This window comes from Gallus gallus, chromosome 13 (assembly GCF_016699485.2).
Source record: "Gallus gallus isolate bGalGal1 chromosome 13, bGalGal1.mat.broiler.GRCg7b, whole genome shotgun sequence".
Taxonomy (NCBI): Eukaryota; Metazoa; Chordata; class Aves; order Galliformes; family Phasianidae; genus Gallus; species Gallus gallus.
Window position 1 is genome coordinate 7,494,444 of NC_052544.1, and position 15,180 is coordinate 7,509,623.

General features: G+C 39.1%; 1 protein-coding gene across 4 annotated transcripts in view; it reads right to left on the minus strand.

The window, feature by feature from the left end:
- Nucleotides 1-15,180, minus strand: part of FABP6 (fatty acid binding protein 6) — a 37,944-nt gene continuing 22,764 nt past the window's right edge. For 2 of the 4 annotated variants that reach the window (XM_040646878.2, NM_001277700.2), the window contains exons 3-6: nt 3,711-3,812; nt 2,693-2,868; nt 773-862; nt 1-125 (exon numbers count right to left, since the gene is read on the minus strand). In XM_040646878.2, coding sequence (XP_040502812.1) covers nt 72-125; nt 773-862; nt 2,693-2,868; nt 3,711-3,777 — 387 coding nt within the window. In that variant the 5' untranslated portion in view covers nt 3,778-3,812 and the 3' untranslated portion in view covers nt 1-71. Of the gene's footprint in view, nt 126-772; nt 863-2,692; nt 2,869-3,710; nt 3,816-15,180 lie in introns of all 4 variants that reach the window. The other 2 variants (XM_040646877.1, NM_001277701.2) reach the window with 1 other exon arrangement.

Sequence of the window (15,180 nt, forward strand, 5' to 3'; positions counted from 1 at the left end):
TTAGATCAGAATTAATTTTTATTTGTATTGCTGCATAGTTTTGAGTGTACCAGAAGACTGGCTTTGATGCATTAAGCAATCTTTTTGCTGGTTCTCTTGTAGACTACTCCAGAAGAAGTAGAGATCTGGAATAAAGAACATACCAGAACTTGGTTGAACGGGGTTCTTAAAGATTCAGTGTCACAAATGGAAAGACCTATTTGCTTACACACACAACTTGCCATTTACTGAAGCAGATTTACCCTTTAGTAGAACATACATGAACAATAAGCTAAATAGCTTAGTCTGCTCTGAAATACGATGGTGGTAGACTTGGTTATCGCCAACTACAAGTTAGTATCAGGTTTCCAGACAGATGATTGTTCTCCAAAAGCCATAAACGAGTGACAACATCACTTTCAGGTATGGTGAGCAGCCTTTCTTGATTGACAAAGTAATGTACCTTAAATTACTATTACTAATAATTAAAATACTCAGACATATGTATCGGACAGAGACACAAGCCACAAATCAGGAAGAGTTTTGAGAATCAAATCAAGATCTACCACTGCCATGTGACCTTTTCATTGATAAAATAGGACACAATTCACAATATAAGCTCTTTCAATGTTTTCTTTCCAAGAGTAAGGCTGAAAAATAGACTAGAGTCCTACAGAAATGCTGGGAGGAGTTATAACATGTTGACATTTTTAAAAATAAAGTTAATGACATTTTGTACAAACACAGTTCAAGTAGCAGTTGAAAATAACAATATGGATACTTGAGAACTCACCTCTACAAGCTTTCCTCCAGAAATCTCTGCAGTATGATGATAGTTGGGAAAATCAGCTACTATTTTCCCACCTTCCATTTTGACTGTTGCCTGTAATAGACAGAGGTTTAATGGTCTCCGAGCTCATTGGAATTTCAACTATCAGTTATGCTATATACTTCATGTTTAAAGTTTTTCCTTTGAAAGAAGGAAAACGTCTATTACATACACAGATTCATCAAAAAGACTAAAATCTTTGTGCTTTAGTTCCTAAATATAAACATTCACAATTCAAATAGAGTTACTGTTAGTTGAACTTTTTTCTAAGTTTCATCCTTAGAAATAAGTCACAGGCACTATTCATCCATAGCTCTAAAAATGATCTTACTGCAGACTATATTCTCAGTCATCAACACTTTGTGTGGTTCTTCTGTTTTGACAGTTGTACTGTAACTGTTAAGTTACAGCCTGAACCACTGATGGAGCACCTGGAGGAAGGACCAGGTCAGCCCTGGAGCACAGGTGAAGGCAATTCAGCTGTGTGACCAGAAGGGCTGCAGCCTGGCTGCACCTCTCTTAGACCTCATTTAAGGGCTGACTGCCACAGCGGAAGGGGAGATCCCTTCCTTGTGGAGTCTTTCCTGCAACCTGAGATCTTCAGGGAGACAACACACAGTAGCTCAGCTGACAGCCAAAACCAGCTCTGTAGAACTAGCTACGCAGTGGGATCGCAAAATGAGTCTTGTCTACATAACGAGTCAGCCTACTATACTTTAGTAATGGACAGATTAGCTAGTCATATCTAGAAGGGAAAAAAAAACTGCAAAATGAAAAGTGGGCTTTTTTTTTTTTTTTTTTTACCAGATACAAGGAAACTTACATTTGTTACTAATTTGGGTATTGTTTAGTGACTTTGTGCTAAAAGGCAGTGGTTTCACTGCTGAGAGTCATTTACCCTGCTTCTGGCTTTAGATACTTAGTAGGATTTGGACTGCTGAAGATCCTAAGGCCAAAAGGAAGGCAGTATTTGTAATACTTCAGAACGCTAAAGTAGAGTAAGTAGAATTACATTTTGTTCCATACATTAGGCTTCAAAAAGGTTTCTCAAAAGCAAAGATGAATGTTCTTTTTCTCCCCCATATAATTAGAATGGTATGACTGAAAAAGCTTTCTGGAAATAACGCAATGTTATTGCTATTCTCATTTTGCAGAGTTCCCCAATGCAATCGATCATTTTCCTGTCTCTTCACTATAAAGCATTTATCTATTAATCTGTTGTAGGGTTAATGCTGAATTCAGTCATCTAAAACTATCCGTTAAAATAGGTGAGAAATGAGTAAGGCAATAAGGCAACCATTTTATGTAGGTATCACAATTTTGTCCAGGTCAGGTGCAAATCAGGTTGTATAAGCTTATCTCTAGAGTTACTAGAGTCACTTCAGTTACAAGTGGCTCTGTACTTCCAGTATTAAGGATGATACATGGAGATTTATTTATTTTCACTTTACATAATCCTTACACAGTTTAAGGCAACTTCAACAAGTGAACACTACATCCAGGCTAAGGACCACAGCACTGCTCTCAGAGCACTCACTCCTCTTGCTGTATGGTGCTGACAACAAGGACAGCTGGCAGCCAGCTCATTAAAACTCTAATGGGCACTAAGATTGCTTGAGCCATGACAAGAGTGGATGCTCTTCACTTTGCCATCATTCTTTACTAGTTTATAGTTTTGAAGCTCTAGCCCTCATCAAAATGCAGTCCTAGATTTAGATATTTTGCTTGGACAACAAGAAACAGGGAAAAAATACATATGATGTCCAAGCTATGATAGATGGAGTAACAGGTTAAGGAAGATGTACCTGAGACATATTTGATTTTCACTCCACATTAAAAAAAACAACAGAGACAGCACAGAACACAAGGGGTAAATTAATATACCTTGAACTTTCTACCACCCATTGTCTCCATGTCTGCTTCCTTGTCTATAGTGAATGAATTAGTCGTGGTGCGTCCTCCTGGGAAATGCTGAGTCCAGGTGAAATCATTTCCATTCTGCACCACCTCGGTGACTATTTTGCAATTCCTTCCCATTTCGATCTTGTCAGCAGGGAGACCTTAATAAATAGAAAAATACAGTTTATAAAATCTACTATCAGCTGAGTTTGAAGTAAAGCATGCTACTGGGATGTTTGTTCTCAGACGTTGATGTCTGAGTATCTGATTTGTGTTTTTGTTATTTTGTTTAAATTCGTGATATAAAGAAAAATACAAGGAAATCAATGCATTTGCTAAAACTTTGGGTTTTAGTCTTGATTTTTTCCCCTTAGGAATGATAGATAATAAACATTTAGATAGAAGGTATATATAAATGTCTGCATCTCTCTACTTAGGCTACACATGCAGGTACATGGAATTTCATGTGAATGAATTTGTGTCTCTGCTATACAGCTGTGCATACCTATTTACTATTTGCACTTGCCTTAAATAAAGGAATACAAGCACTGAACTTATGCACACAGATCTTAGTGTTCCTAAGAGATTTTCCAGGGGTGATCTCAGATACAGGCTTACACAGTTTTTCTGAAAGGCTTCACAGAAACCTGTTCCAGTACGAGACTGGCAAGTATTTTCATACTTAAAACTTACACTTTCACTAATGAATACTGAGGACAGAAAAAAATTATCTTTATTAGTATTATACTGCAAACATCTTTGTCCTTCATTCTGCTGCCACTGAAAGGAGTAACTATTTCTGAACAACAGGACTATCTCCTGCAGATAACAGTGCTTCTTGTTCTTAATAAGAATGAGAACTGATTCTCCTTGCTGAAGTGTGGAGTACTCCAACCAGTTTTATCTCCTGTTGATCTCAGCACATTTCAATAAATAGCTTTATTTAAACAAGTATTTCTAGCTAATTTAAAACCTTTAAGGCTCACCCCCAAGACATACTTACCGATCTTCTTCACAAAGTCATCATAGTTCTCATCGCTTTCGAATTCATATTTGCCTGTGAATGCCATGTTGCCCTGGTGATGTGGCTGGAAGAGCAGAATAGCTGCTGGAACAAAGAAGAATGGATAAGTGCAGATGGCCTGAGGACCCTGTTTTTATAAGCCAGACCAAGCTGCTCAGCCCACCTGTAGTCACACCCCTTGGAAATGTACTTTTATGATCTAAGTGAGTCATTAACACGGATGCCATTGACCTATATGAAAATGAAGGTCATAATTCAATAAATGATCCTCAACTAATCTGGAGATCAGCAGAAATCAAGGGCAAAAGATGGGTTTATTTAAAGAATTTAAAGAAAGTGGTGCATATTTATTTTAAATGCCTCATTGATTTTGCAGAGACAGTGGAATAATGGAGAAAAAAGTTATGACAAAACAGTGAGAAAACGTCTTCAAAGCAGTGTCCTTAGATCACAACCTTGCTGTATTTGGAAGCACATCTTGTATTAGTTAACATATGAACATAGGAAACAAGCTGCACAGATTCCTAATTAATTCTGCTGGGACATGGGCAATGCCAAGATCCTGTGTAAATTACTCCACTTCCACATCCTTCCTTATCCCCTCATGAAAAAAAAAAACAACTGTGAAATATATTACATTTCTTGGATATAAAGTACATTAGATGTGTTGATAGATGGCACCATGTTCCTGTATCTTTTTTAACATCAGGAGACAAATAGTGCTTCATATTGCACAGTGAATGTTTGCACAAAGTACAACCATTTTACAAACGTATACTTACTTACACAGAATTAGAGTTCTGATTTGTGGAAGATGCTCAAAGTCAGAGAGTTTATTGGGTAATTTAGAATGCATACAGGAGCAGGGTAGGAAATCCCAGCTGCTGTGCATTGGCAATGCTCCACAGGCCAACGACACAGGCCAACAATCTGAACAAAAACATTTCAAGGATTTATGTGCTAACAGTGTCGTGGCACTGGAATACACAGGGCACCTGAGGTTTGAATAGAAAAACATTTCCTGTCTTAGGAAAATCTCTGTAGTTCTGAAACTTTTCCTTACAGAGGTGAAGTGAGAGGGATACCAGAACAACACACTGACTAGTAGGTTAAAAGGCTGAATCAGGTGCAAAGGGCACTTCTAATGGAAAAGAACCTTATGACTCCAAAAGCTCCCAGAAACTGACTTGGATTTGTAAGATATTATATCTGTGGACTAGAAGAGATCTCGCCTCGTGGTTATTACTTGAAAATGTGTATTATTTCTGTTTTTCTCCCCCACCTACTTCCTCTTCTGAGGTCTGAGAGAGTAGCTTCAAAATCTTACATCTTAAAAAGAAGACATAAAACTTCAGTACAGAGATGTGTTTTTTGAAGTTGACAACAATCTTTTCAAAACTATTTGTTTTGGCATGCCCTCTTGGTGGGAAAGCAGTTTTCTAGAACAGATGCAGAAAGTGAACAAAAGGGAAACATAAAAAAATCATGGTCAATTTGTAAAATAAAAACGGAACAAATGTCCTTGGAATTATTGCCTTCCCACCCCTAACCCCTCACTCCCCCTATATTCACTCAGCTTTAAATCGTACCACGCTGTGCAGCGGCTGACTGTATTGTGCTGGAGTTCGTGACGCCACAAAAGCCAAACCATCTGCTGTCTGCTCACAACTAAAAGGATGTCTCCCCTCTTGAAATAGAAGGGAGCCATATACCTTTCCTCCGTGAATGTTCTCCCTGTTCTGTGATCAGCATTCAAAACACAGGGGTGTGGGAGAAGAGTACCTAACTGTTTTGTTGTTGTTTATATGCATATATATATATGTATATATCTATGTGTGTGTGTATCGGTTACAAATTCAAAAGATTCAGGAGAGAAACAGAAACTTGCTTTGCAGTCAGCGTTACCTTCACACTGATTTTCAAGTGTCTGTCAAAGGATTCTGTCTGTTCTGAAGCTACATATGACACATTTGCTTTTAATTACAACTCCTTCAGCTCAACCTCAAGGTTGTGCAGGAGCAGATAACTGAGAAAGAAATTTCCTTTAGCAGCTAGGCCCAGATTCCTAGGCCTTGAGTAGATGAAGAAGCATAGCATCGGCACAGAAAACAATGAAGTGGTTGCACACGCAATCCTGTTATGGTAACATGCCACGGTAAAGCTTAGTAGGCACCGGTTAAGCTACAGCAGTGTAAACTCTGTACCATTAATAGAGGCAAAAAAACCCCCACCAACCAACCAACCAACAAAAAAAAAAAAAAAAAAAAAAAAAAAATTACTATTCACTCTAACATAGATTCCAAAATATCATTTATAGGAAGGTATCATCAACTCCACTACATACTTGAGCAGACTGAAACATGAATTAAAAAGAAGTGACCTGTCAGAGCATATGATGTATGCAATGGATGACACAGTAAGAAACCCTAAGACCATGCATAAATCCCATGTCCAAGAAATGGCATGTTAATTTAACCATTCTTATAAGAAACTAGTTACTAGAAGAGGACAAGGAGAGCTCTGGACAACCAGTTACTTTCGCACAGTCACCCAGGGAGTTCTACAGTTGTTCCACTGATGGGCTGTGAACAAGTGTTTCTTGCTGCTTTGCACAGCTGGCTGTGTAAGCCTCTGGTTCAGTCTTGCACTCTGCTTGTCGCTCTGCATGCTCTGTATACCAACGTCCAGTGCCCACTGTGCTTTTTGGGACTGGGCACCACTGACAGACACTGCCCTCAGGTTAGTTCAGTAACGAAGGACCCTGCCTTGCACCAGGCTCTCAATGTTTCAGAGAGACATACATAACTCTGTGAAGAAGGTAAATGAACCCAAGCCATAAACCCAACTGTTTACATTAAACTTATTAAGGGCCAATGCCATTGGTACAGCAATGCCACATGGACCTTGAAGGATAGATCAAACTGGATAAGGAAAACGGTACAGCTCCGTCAAACAGGAAAAAGATAACCAGATTATAGGAACAATACTCGAGCTTTTACATTCTCCCTCTTTATAAAAAGATTAAATTACACTGATAACTATCTTGTGATGTGATATAAAAATGCTGACAGCTACACAACTCTAAAACAGCAGAGCTTGCCTGCACTGGGAATGGGGGAGGCATGGAGCCAGTATGTAGTGCAGTGAATTACAGGTGAATAGCTCCTTGACTGGGTGGGTCACTAAGTTTATTCACCTCCAAAGAGTTGTACACTATACCACACATTCTAGCTGCAGAATATGTTACAAATCTCCACATATAAATAAAAATAGAAGTACATGGTGTTAGTAACTGTGCTTACTCTGTCTGGGTGTTTGGAATCAGAACAGTTTAGAACAAGTTTTGAGCAAATTTCTGTACCTGTCTCTGCAGAGGAACTTTTAATGTGCATGGTGAATTTGCACCCATTTTCTGCTCACTCATTCTGAAATAAATCCTCACTTTAATTTCTGCCTTTTTGTTATAAAATGAAACAAAATTCAAGAGAGTATTGGAGAATTCAGAATACCATTACGTACAGTTTCAAATAGTGAATCTGGATAATGTTTATCCCAATAAAGGGATGGAGACCCTCTGACTTTAATGAGGTTATGGTCACTTGCACAACTGCTAAGGTTAGTTAACCAAGTTCCTCCCTCTTCAGTGTCAGCTAAAAACTGTATTCATTTAATGACCTTACATTATGTTTACAATATTCACTGTTTTCTTGCCTCTTCAGAGCTGTGAGCCTTTAGTGTTACTTCTGCATACCTCTACAGCAGTGCTTCATCCTCGGTGGGCTGGGCACTGAGCAAAATGGTGCAGAATGACACAGGTAAAAAAAGAATAAATGGAAATAAAATCATCTTATGTCTTTTTTCATAATATGTGAACAATTCATTATGTATTTAGTCCATGCCAACTACTACTGTGTAGGTACCTGCACACTGATGCAAGCATCCTTGTGTATGTTATGCTTTTACTTAACACAATTGGTTTAAAATGCAACTGAATTAACAGCTATATCTGAGACCATGGAAAAATAAAGGGCATTTCCCTCTTCACATTCAAAGGTGTAAAGAGAAGGCATGATGCAGGAGTTATAATGGAGAAAGACAAAAGAATAAGAAGCTTCAGGTGTAAGAGCTGAAAACAACTTTTCAAGCCTTATTAACTTCATTGTACCTGGCGCTACCATTTTCAATGGAGGGATATGCAGCTGTTCCTTATGGAGGTCATAAAATTATTCTATAGAAGATCGTGCCATCTGGTGGCCAGATCCCAAGGCCTGTCTGCCCTGGGAGGAGCATCTGAAGAGAGCCCTGCCTCATCCATATAAGCCCCTGACTTCAGTTACAGCACACCAGGGTTTGTAACCAGCCTGGTGCCGCAGCTGAATATCCAAGATCCATCTCCAGTCTCCTCATTCTCTGACTGCTTAAAACAAACAAACAAAAATCCCGACTGAACCAGACAATCACCTCAAAAAAGTCATAGTAAATGTATCGTATTTATACAATTATCTTCACGTTCCATTTTCAGACGTATTTCTAAAGGACACTAATTTCCTAAACACTGGATGATGGCATCACTGAAAATGCCATACGTTGCTAACCTTTGCTTAAACACAAATACATTTTATTGCTGTCTTGACAATCAACAGCATGCAGGACTGCCTCATGTATATTTAATAGCATGCTACAGGTCAGAGGATAAACGCTGGCTCCCCTGAATTCAGTCAGAATCATCTAAAGTGAAGCCGTAACTTCAGCAAAAACAATTTAATGAATCTTACTTTCTGTGCAAATGTTATTTGTGACAGATTGGCATTTACAAAACCTACCGAGTGGATACAACTGTCACAGAAACATAAACAAGGGTGTGTGTGCTTAAACCTAGCTGACAGAAGGCAAGGAAGTGGTATACACAGGCTTTTTACATTGAATTTGTCTGACAAAGTAAAAAACCAAACCAAAACAAAAAACCACAAGGCATGCATTCACAATCAAGCTCACCTATCTTAGAAGCTTTTCTGAATCACTGATCTAACATCAGCACTCAGCTAAACTGAGAACTTAGAACTGCCAGGACTTAGGGAAAGAATCGAACTACTAATTACAGTGGGAATTACACAGAAAGGCTGTATGTTAGTTTATTAGGATCATGCGAGTTGAAGCTGTGGCTGCTGTAGATGTTTAGCATGAGTAAGTTTTCAAGAGAAATAAAACTCTCATGAAAGCCAATACCCAAAGGGAAAGCTCATCTAAAGCAAGCAGTTAATTCCCTCTGCCTCCCAAGTCAGTTACCTCTGATATGCAAAACAGCTGAGTATTCAAATGCTAGTGGGAACAGGAGGGACACTCAGGAACAAAATCAAAGGCCAAGGATATCTTTACTTTCAGAATTTACTTGCCACACAGTCATAAATATAACGCCTTTACATTCTTTTTGTCTTGCTGGAGCTACCCTGCCCTTGAATGTCTCCCAACATGCCTTAAAGTTTATTAACCTTTCAGAAGTGTTGTGTAAAGCCAACTGATGTACGCTCAAAGACAAAATGGAGATAAGGAAAGTAATTCCATTAGTGAATGAACAAGGTTGAGTGACTGCCTTTGAAGTGCTTTTAAAACTGGAATGCAGTTGAACAAGGAGTACAGACTCAGAATAAAAGCAGGAGCTCTCCAATGAAAAGAGACTTACCCTTAGTGATTCTTTCAGAATGAAACTTGATCAGGAAAACTTGTAAATTCTTAATACAGCTATCTGGCAATTCAACAGCCCTCTGCTGCAAATGGCTACTGATTATTATTAATTTCTTTGGTATTCAGAGTAATCATTCATAATGAACTCCGAATGAACACATTCGGTGTTAATGTAATGTGTAATTCCATGAGAGTTGTATTATAATTTTGCCTTATTAAGTAACCATTTAGCATGGTACTCGGTGTAGAAAAGTAATTACCAATGAGATGTGGTTGAAGCATTGAAGAGCTCGTACAAAGTCCAACCATTTAACAGCAATCCCCTGGCTAGTTCTACAAGACTTCAACAGGTGACTTAGTGGAGATTCTGCCCTTGCCATAGGTATGACATCCTGAAGGTCTGAATCTGCCTAAAGAAAACAAGAAAAGATCCTACAAGAGGCCAAGAGATGGGAATATTTGCAGAGGAGGAAGGCTCAGATCCTTAAGAAATTGAGTATTTTTGGGAGTCCCCGAAAGCAAATCTGCATTTTTTTTTTTTTCCTGTCAAAGTACCATATCAGGAAAACCTTTAGTCTGCTTTGATTTCCAGAAATGTACCTTCCAGAGAGTAAAACAATTGATTAACTGGTTCAAGCTGGCAGAGCATCTGTAAAAAGTGATTGGTTGTGCTGACCCTGGCTGGCATTCCTATCTTTTCAATGGGACTGAGGTCTGGTTTGGGCAACTAGAAAGACAGAAAACTAAACCTATGGAAAAAAGAAAAAGAAAAAAAAAAAGAACAGAGTAGTTTTCAGGTGGCTTCACTAGTTTTCAGCTCATTTCATTCTCTGAACTGTCCCAATGTATGGTCATACCCTGCCAGTACAACAGGAATTACAAGAGAGGAAAGACTAATGGCACTGCCATCCCCAACATTTGGCCCTTTCAGTGGCCCAGAGGTGACTGCAAACCACACAGTGACAGAGAGCATCATGACATGACAGCTGTGCTTAAATCGTGGCTGTTCCTGAGCCACCTCTTGCTTCGTGCCGACACAACAGTTTATGCAGTAACATAGCAACCAGAGCAAGAGCTTGGTATGAATTAAAAATACAAAGGTAAGTACAAAGGTACTTCAGAGATGGATCTGTGCTCTGATGGCCACACCGATAGCTGTATTGGCATAGTGGAAGTACTGGCATGGAGGAGGGCACATGCAGCTAAGGGAATATCTGCACAAAGTGGTTTTGCCCCCGAGAAATGCTCACTGCAATCATGATCTGAGCTATGCTTTATTATCCATATTAGAAGAAAAAAGAAATCCAAACTGATGATTGTAACCAAGGCTCTACAGGACAAAACCCAAATTGTGATCATGCTATTTGAGCAACTGATATGTGCCCAGTTCAGCTCAACTGAACAATTTTTTCTCTGTGAACTTAAGGCCCAGATTCTCTGCACTTAGTATTTCACACTGGCTGTTCAGAATCCAGCACTTACATAAATTAAATCAGAAGCATCTGAACAAAGAACCGGGAGGGATACCCGCAATCCCGTCAGCCTCTTAGAATTTACAGCATTCTAAGAAGTGTTCGTCTTTGCTATTTAAGCAGGCAGTTTACTCTCTGGTACGTAACATCTTTTTTCTTGTAATTTCTGGTTTAAATCAATTCATATTTGTTCTAAACCTGTTTGTATTTGTGCCAGCATTGCCCTTTCTCTTAAATACCACTTCCTTTTCTGAGTTTACCTCCGAACTGCTTTAGAGAGCACTTCTTCTGTTAAACTAAAGCAATCAGGTTGAGCCACACCAAACTCTGTTCGATACTTCCGAAGGTACAGATTTCTTACTCTTATCATCTCGGTACTCCTCTCCACTTCCCCTGATTTCAGATAACCTTTTTGGAACAGAGGTGATTAGGACCCAGAACACTTTCCAGCTCAACAAGTTTCACCAGTACACTACCCACCCTATAATAAAAGGTCATTAAGGTACATACTAAAATATTTTGTTTTAGAGCACGACTGATACAGGCAACACCTTCTGAATCTAATCGTTCCTTCAGGACTCTTCCCTTTAATTTGTTCTCTTAGGCTGATTTTATCAATTGCCTTCAAAACAATGGGTAATGGGGACCGCGAGCAGAACTAGGAAGTCACCTTGGACCACCGTGGAAGACGGGAAGGTCTTTGTTATGCCACTTTTGACACAGGCAATCTGGAAGTGGACAATAAAAAAATAATTTTGGCTATCAGTTTGGCTCACACCAACCTGTTAAGATCTCTCCAAATACCATCTCTGTACTAAAAGTCACTATGAAACATTTGGAACCTCAGGAGTTTTAGCCTATTAAAAAGAACTTCTAATTTGAGGTCAGGCTGGGAGGGCTCTGAGCTACCTGATTGAGCTCTATGTGACACTGCAGGAGAGGTGACCTTTAAGGGTCCCTTCCAACGCAAAGGATTCTACAATTCTATGAATTCCGCCTTATCTGCAGTTTTCTGCTGAAAGCCAACTGACTTAAAGATGCTACCTCTATATATTTGTTCCGCATATATGTACAAACCAGAAGTCCCTAACAGAATGTAGCTATGGTTTAAAACATTCCTGCCTGACCTCCCTAAAGACAGGCATCATTACAACAACCCCTTCTGATTTTTCTGACCAAAAAATAATAGCCATATCCCCTTTATCTACATAGATTACGTGATGTGTTATAAAGATTTTATTACTTGATAGTATCTGTGTGATATTACTCAATGACTCATCAGGACAATATAGCTTCAAGTGGGAGCTTATTTTCAAGGTAACAGTCTAATTCAGCGACCTGCCACATGACTGTTCTTCTAAGCTATCCTCATTCACCACCAAAAGGGGAAAAAGGGCTGAAACTCAGTATGAAACGAACATGCCCTGTGCTTGCAGTTAACATTAGCAGCACCTGCTGGCAGGGAGCGTCACTGAGTGCATGTTTCTGCAATGGGCTGTCACTGACACATACAACCACCACTACCACATCTGAATTCTTCCTTAGCCACAGTGTGTTTTGAAGGCGCCAATCACACCCTAGAATTCTTCTATTTTCAGTTGTATCATTTACCTACAAAACTCACACAACCACATTAGAAATTTATTTAAATGAGGCTTAGGAGGCAACGGGATAAACATGGGATGAAACCAGGATTTGGATGTTTCACAGACATGCCCTGCTCCTGCAGTACAGACGAGTTCAGCACAGACTGCAGGCAGCACACCTCTCGTGAGAGCTGGGCAATTTTCTGATATCATTCTTACACCTCCTGCATTTCATATGCACTGAACTGATTTGCTTCTTTTCCTTCTGTCCTGCAGTTCCCTACAGCTGCACCCCAGCAAGCAGCATGTGCCACCTCAGAGACTCAGCAGCCAATGACTTTTTCCACGTAATGTTGGTTTGGGTTTCCTTGGAGAAACGCAGCTCAGAGCTTGCCTTTAGGTTTACCGAAGTCAATAATAAACAATATATAAAACCATGTTTTAACTTGTTATTTCTGCAGGAATTCTGCTAAGAACTTCTCTGTTTCTTCACAAATGTTATAATTCATCAGTTTAAGTGCTACCTGCTGTACAGAGGACAGATTTTCTATGTCTATAAATTAGTATAATGAACACAGAGAGCTCTTAAAAAGTGAAAAATACAATAAATTATTTGGCCTTTCTCAATTTTACTCACATTATTGGCTTATTAACCATAGGCTACTACCATGCAACCTATGGTTAATAAGAAAGGAAATACTGTTTGTTGTTAGAAGACCATCATCTAAATAATACAAGGGTAATACCATATGAAATATTTCCTTGTGTTAATTAAGAATCTAACAGGAGCAGGAGATACGATCAGCATTTCACAGAACTCCCTCTCCATTAGCTCCACTTCATGTCACATTTACTTAATACAGAAGATTAATTTGCCTCAGTAAGGTGATGTTTTAAAAGAGACCATATTTTAAAGCACAAGCACATCTGACTTATGTTTGCATCCGTTTCAGATTTCTACTGTTTAGAGAAAGAGGTATTAATTTTAAGTGGTGTTTCAAGGAAGAACAAAGACATTAAGAGCTTCTGTCTTTTGCTTCTCTTTCTCCTATTGTAAGGAATCACTGTGTTGAAAGAGGGACAGCAATCCAGAGAGACATGAAAGGGTCTGACATAACACCAGCACTCGGTGCAGTCTAAATTGCTCTCATACCCACGGCCAACCTAAAGTTACAGAGCACTAAGAGCTGCGCCCTTAGAAAATCCTCGTCACAAAGTGAAGATGCTCAGTTACATTACATAGAAGCTTGTACAAATCATACACAGAAAAAATCTACACAAAACTGGATTATTATTATTATTATTATTTTTAGTTCCAAACAGTATTTATTTCCCTTTGCTTTGAAACAGAAGCATTTTAAAAATGGATGAAAGGTTTGATTTCAAATCCACCAGTGATATATATACAAGTGCCATTTTAATAACTGTACCTACATAGCAGTCTTACTCCCTTCCCTTTTCCTCCTAACTTGGGACATGCAGAGCTTTTTCTTTTATACATCGCAGAGTTTATTCCATGATGTGCTACCAATGGGGTGCTGAGCAAGAGGCTGACTTGAAGCTCCAGTAAGACAATGCCACACTTAAAAATATGCATTCATTTTATGGGTCTCGAAAGGAAACATTCTAGGTATTCCAGTCAAACGGAAAGAAGTATCCTTCTACTTTGAAATGCACTGTTTCTTTGGAACATACCAACACATTTTCATATTTCTGTCATGGAAAATATAAAAAAACAACAACAAAAAAACCAAACCTCTTTTTTTTTCCCCCCCATGTCCTTATGATACTTAGTTTCACATCTTCCTTATTTTCATGCGTCTTTACTTCTGTAACTTCAACATCTCTGTATCTGGATCATCAATGGTTACTGAAGCAAACACACAAAGCAGCTGAACTAAAGAAAGGCCAAATTCCCCACTTAGCCTGTCAGGGGAACTTCCACGCTGCAAGGGTTACCCAGAGTTCAGCATGCATGGAATAAACACAGCATACTTTATTATACATCCTGCTTTCCAGACTGCTGATCCCCAGCCCTTCATTTTTAAAGCAATAGCGCTGCATTTTAAATAGAGATTACGTTGTTTGCCCCAGGTCATATGAGATGGGATTAATAGGCAGAAATCCTGATTCTCTGCTGTCTGCTACAACACTAGACATCCCTCCATCTTTTGGGTATAACCGTTTCTCCAGCACGTTGCCCTTTATCTCCACTGATTTTCCTGGAATGTATTAACCTCCACCTATAGCACTTGTACAGCCTGCTGCTTTCACTGTGCATGTGAGCCCCAGGAGCAGCTCCATTCTGCTGCTCCAGAGGATTCCTTCAGCTGAAGTTTCTGAATCTCTTTTAAAGTCAACATTAAAATTAAATATAAAGGCAGATCTGTTTTGCAGCTGATATTACTTGCATATTAAAAGCATGTTTACTCCATCCCTCCCATTTCCTTCACTTTTCAAGCTTCTCCTCAATTCCCAGCTCCTGCATTAAGAGTTAGACGGAACAGACAGCTATCTGGGGATGGTGATAAGTTATTTGCTGCCCCTATAGACCTGACAAAAAAGGGATTGGGGCTTAAAATAAAGAATCTCAAAGCCAGACATGGGAAACCAATATTCAAGTGTATTTTTCTTACACTACCACAGCATTTATAATGTGCTGCATTAAAAGTACTTATGCAGGTTAATGGTGCAAAAGCAGTACAGAGG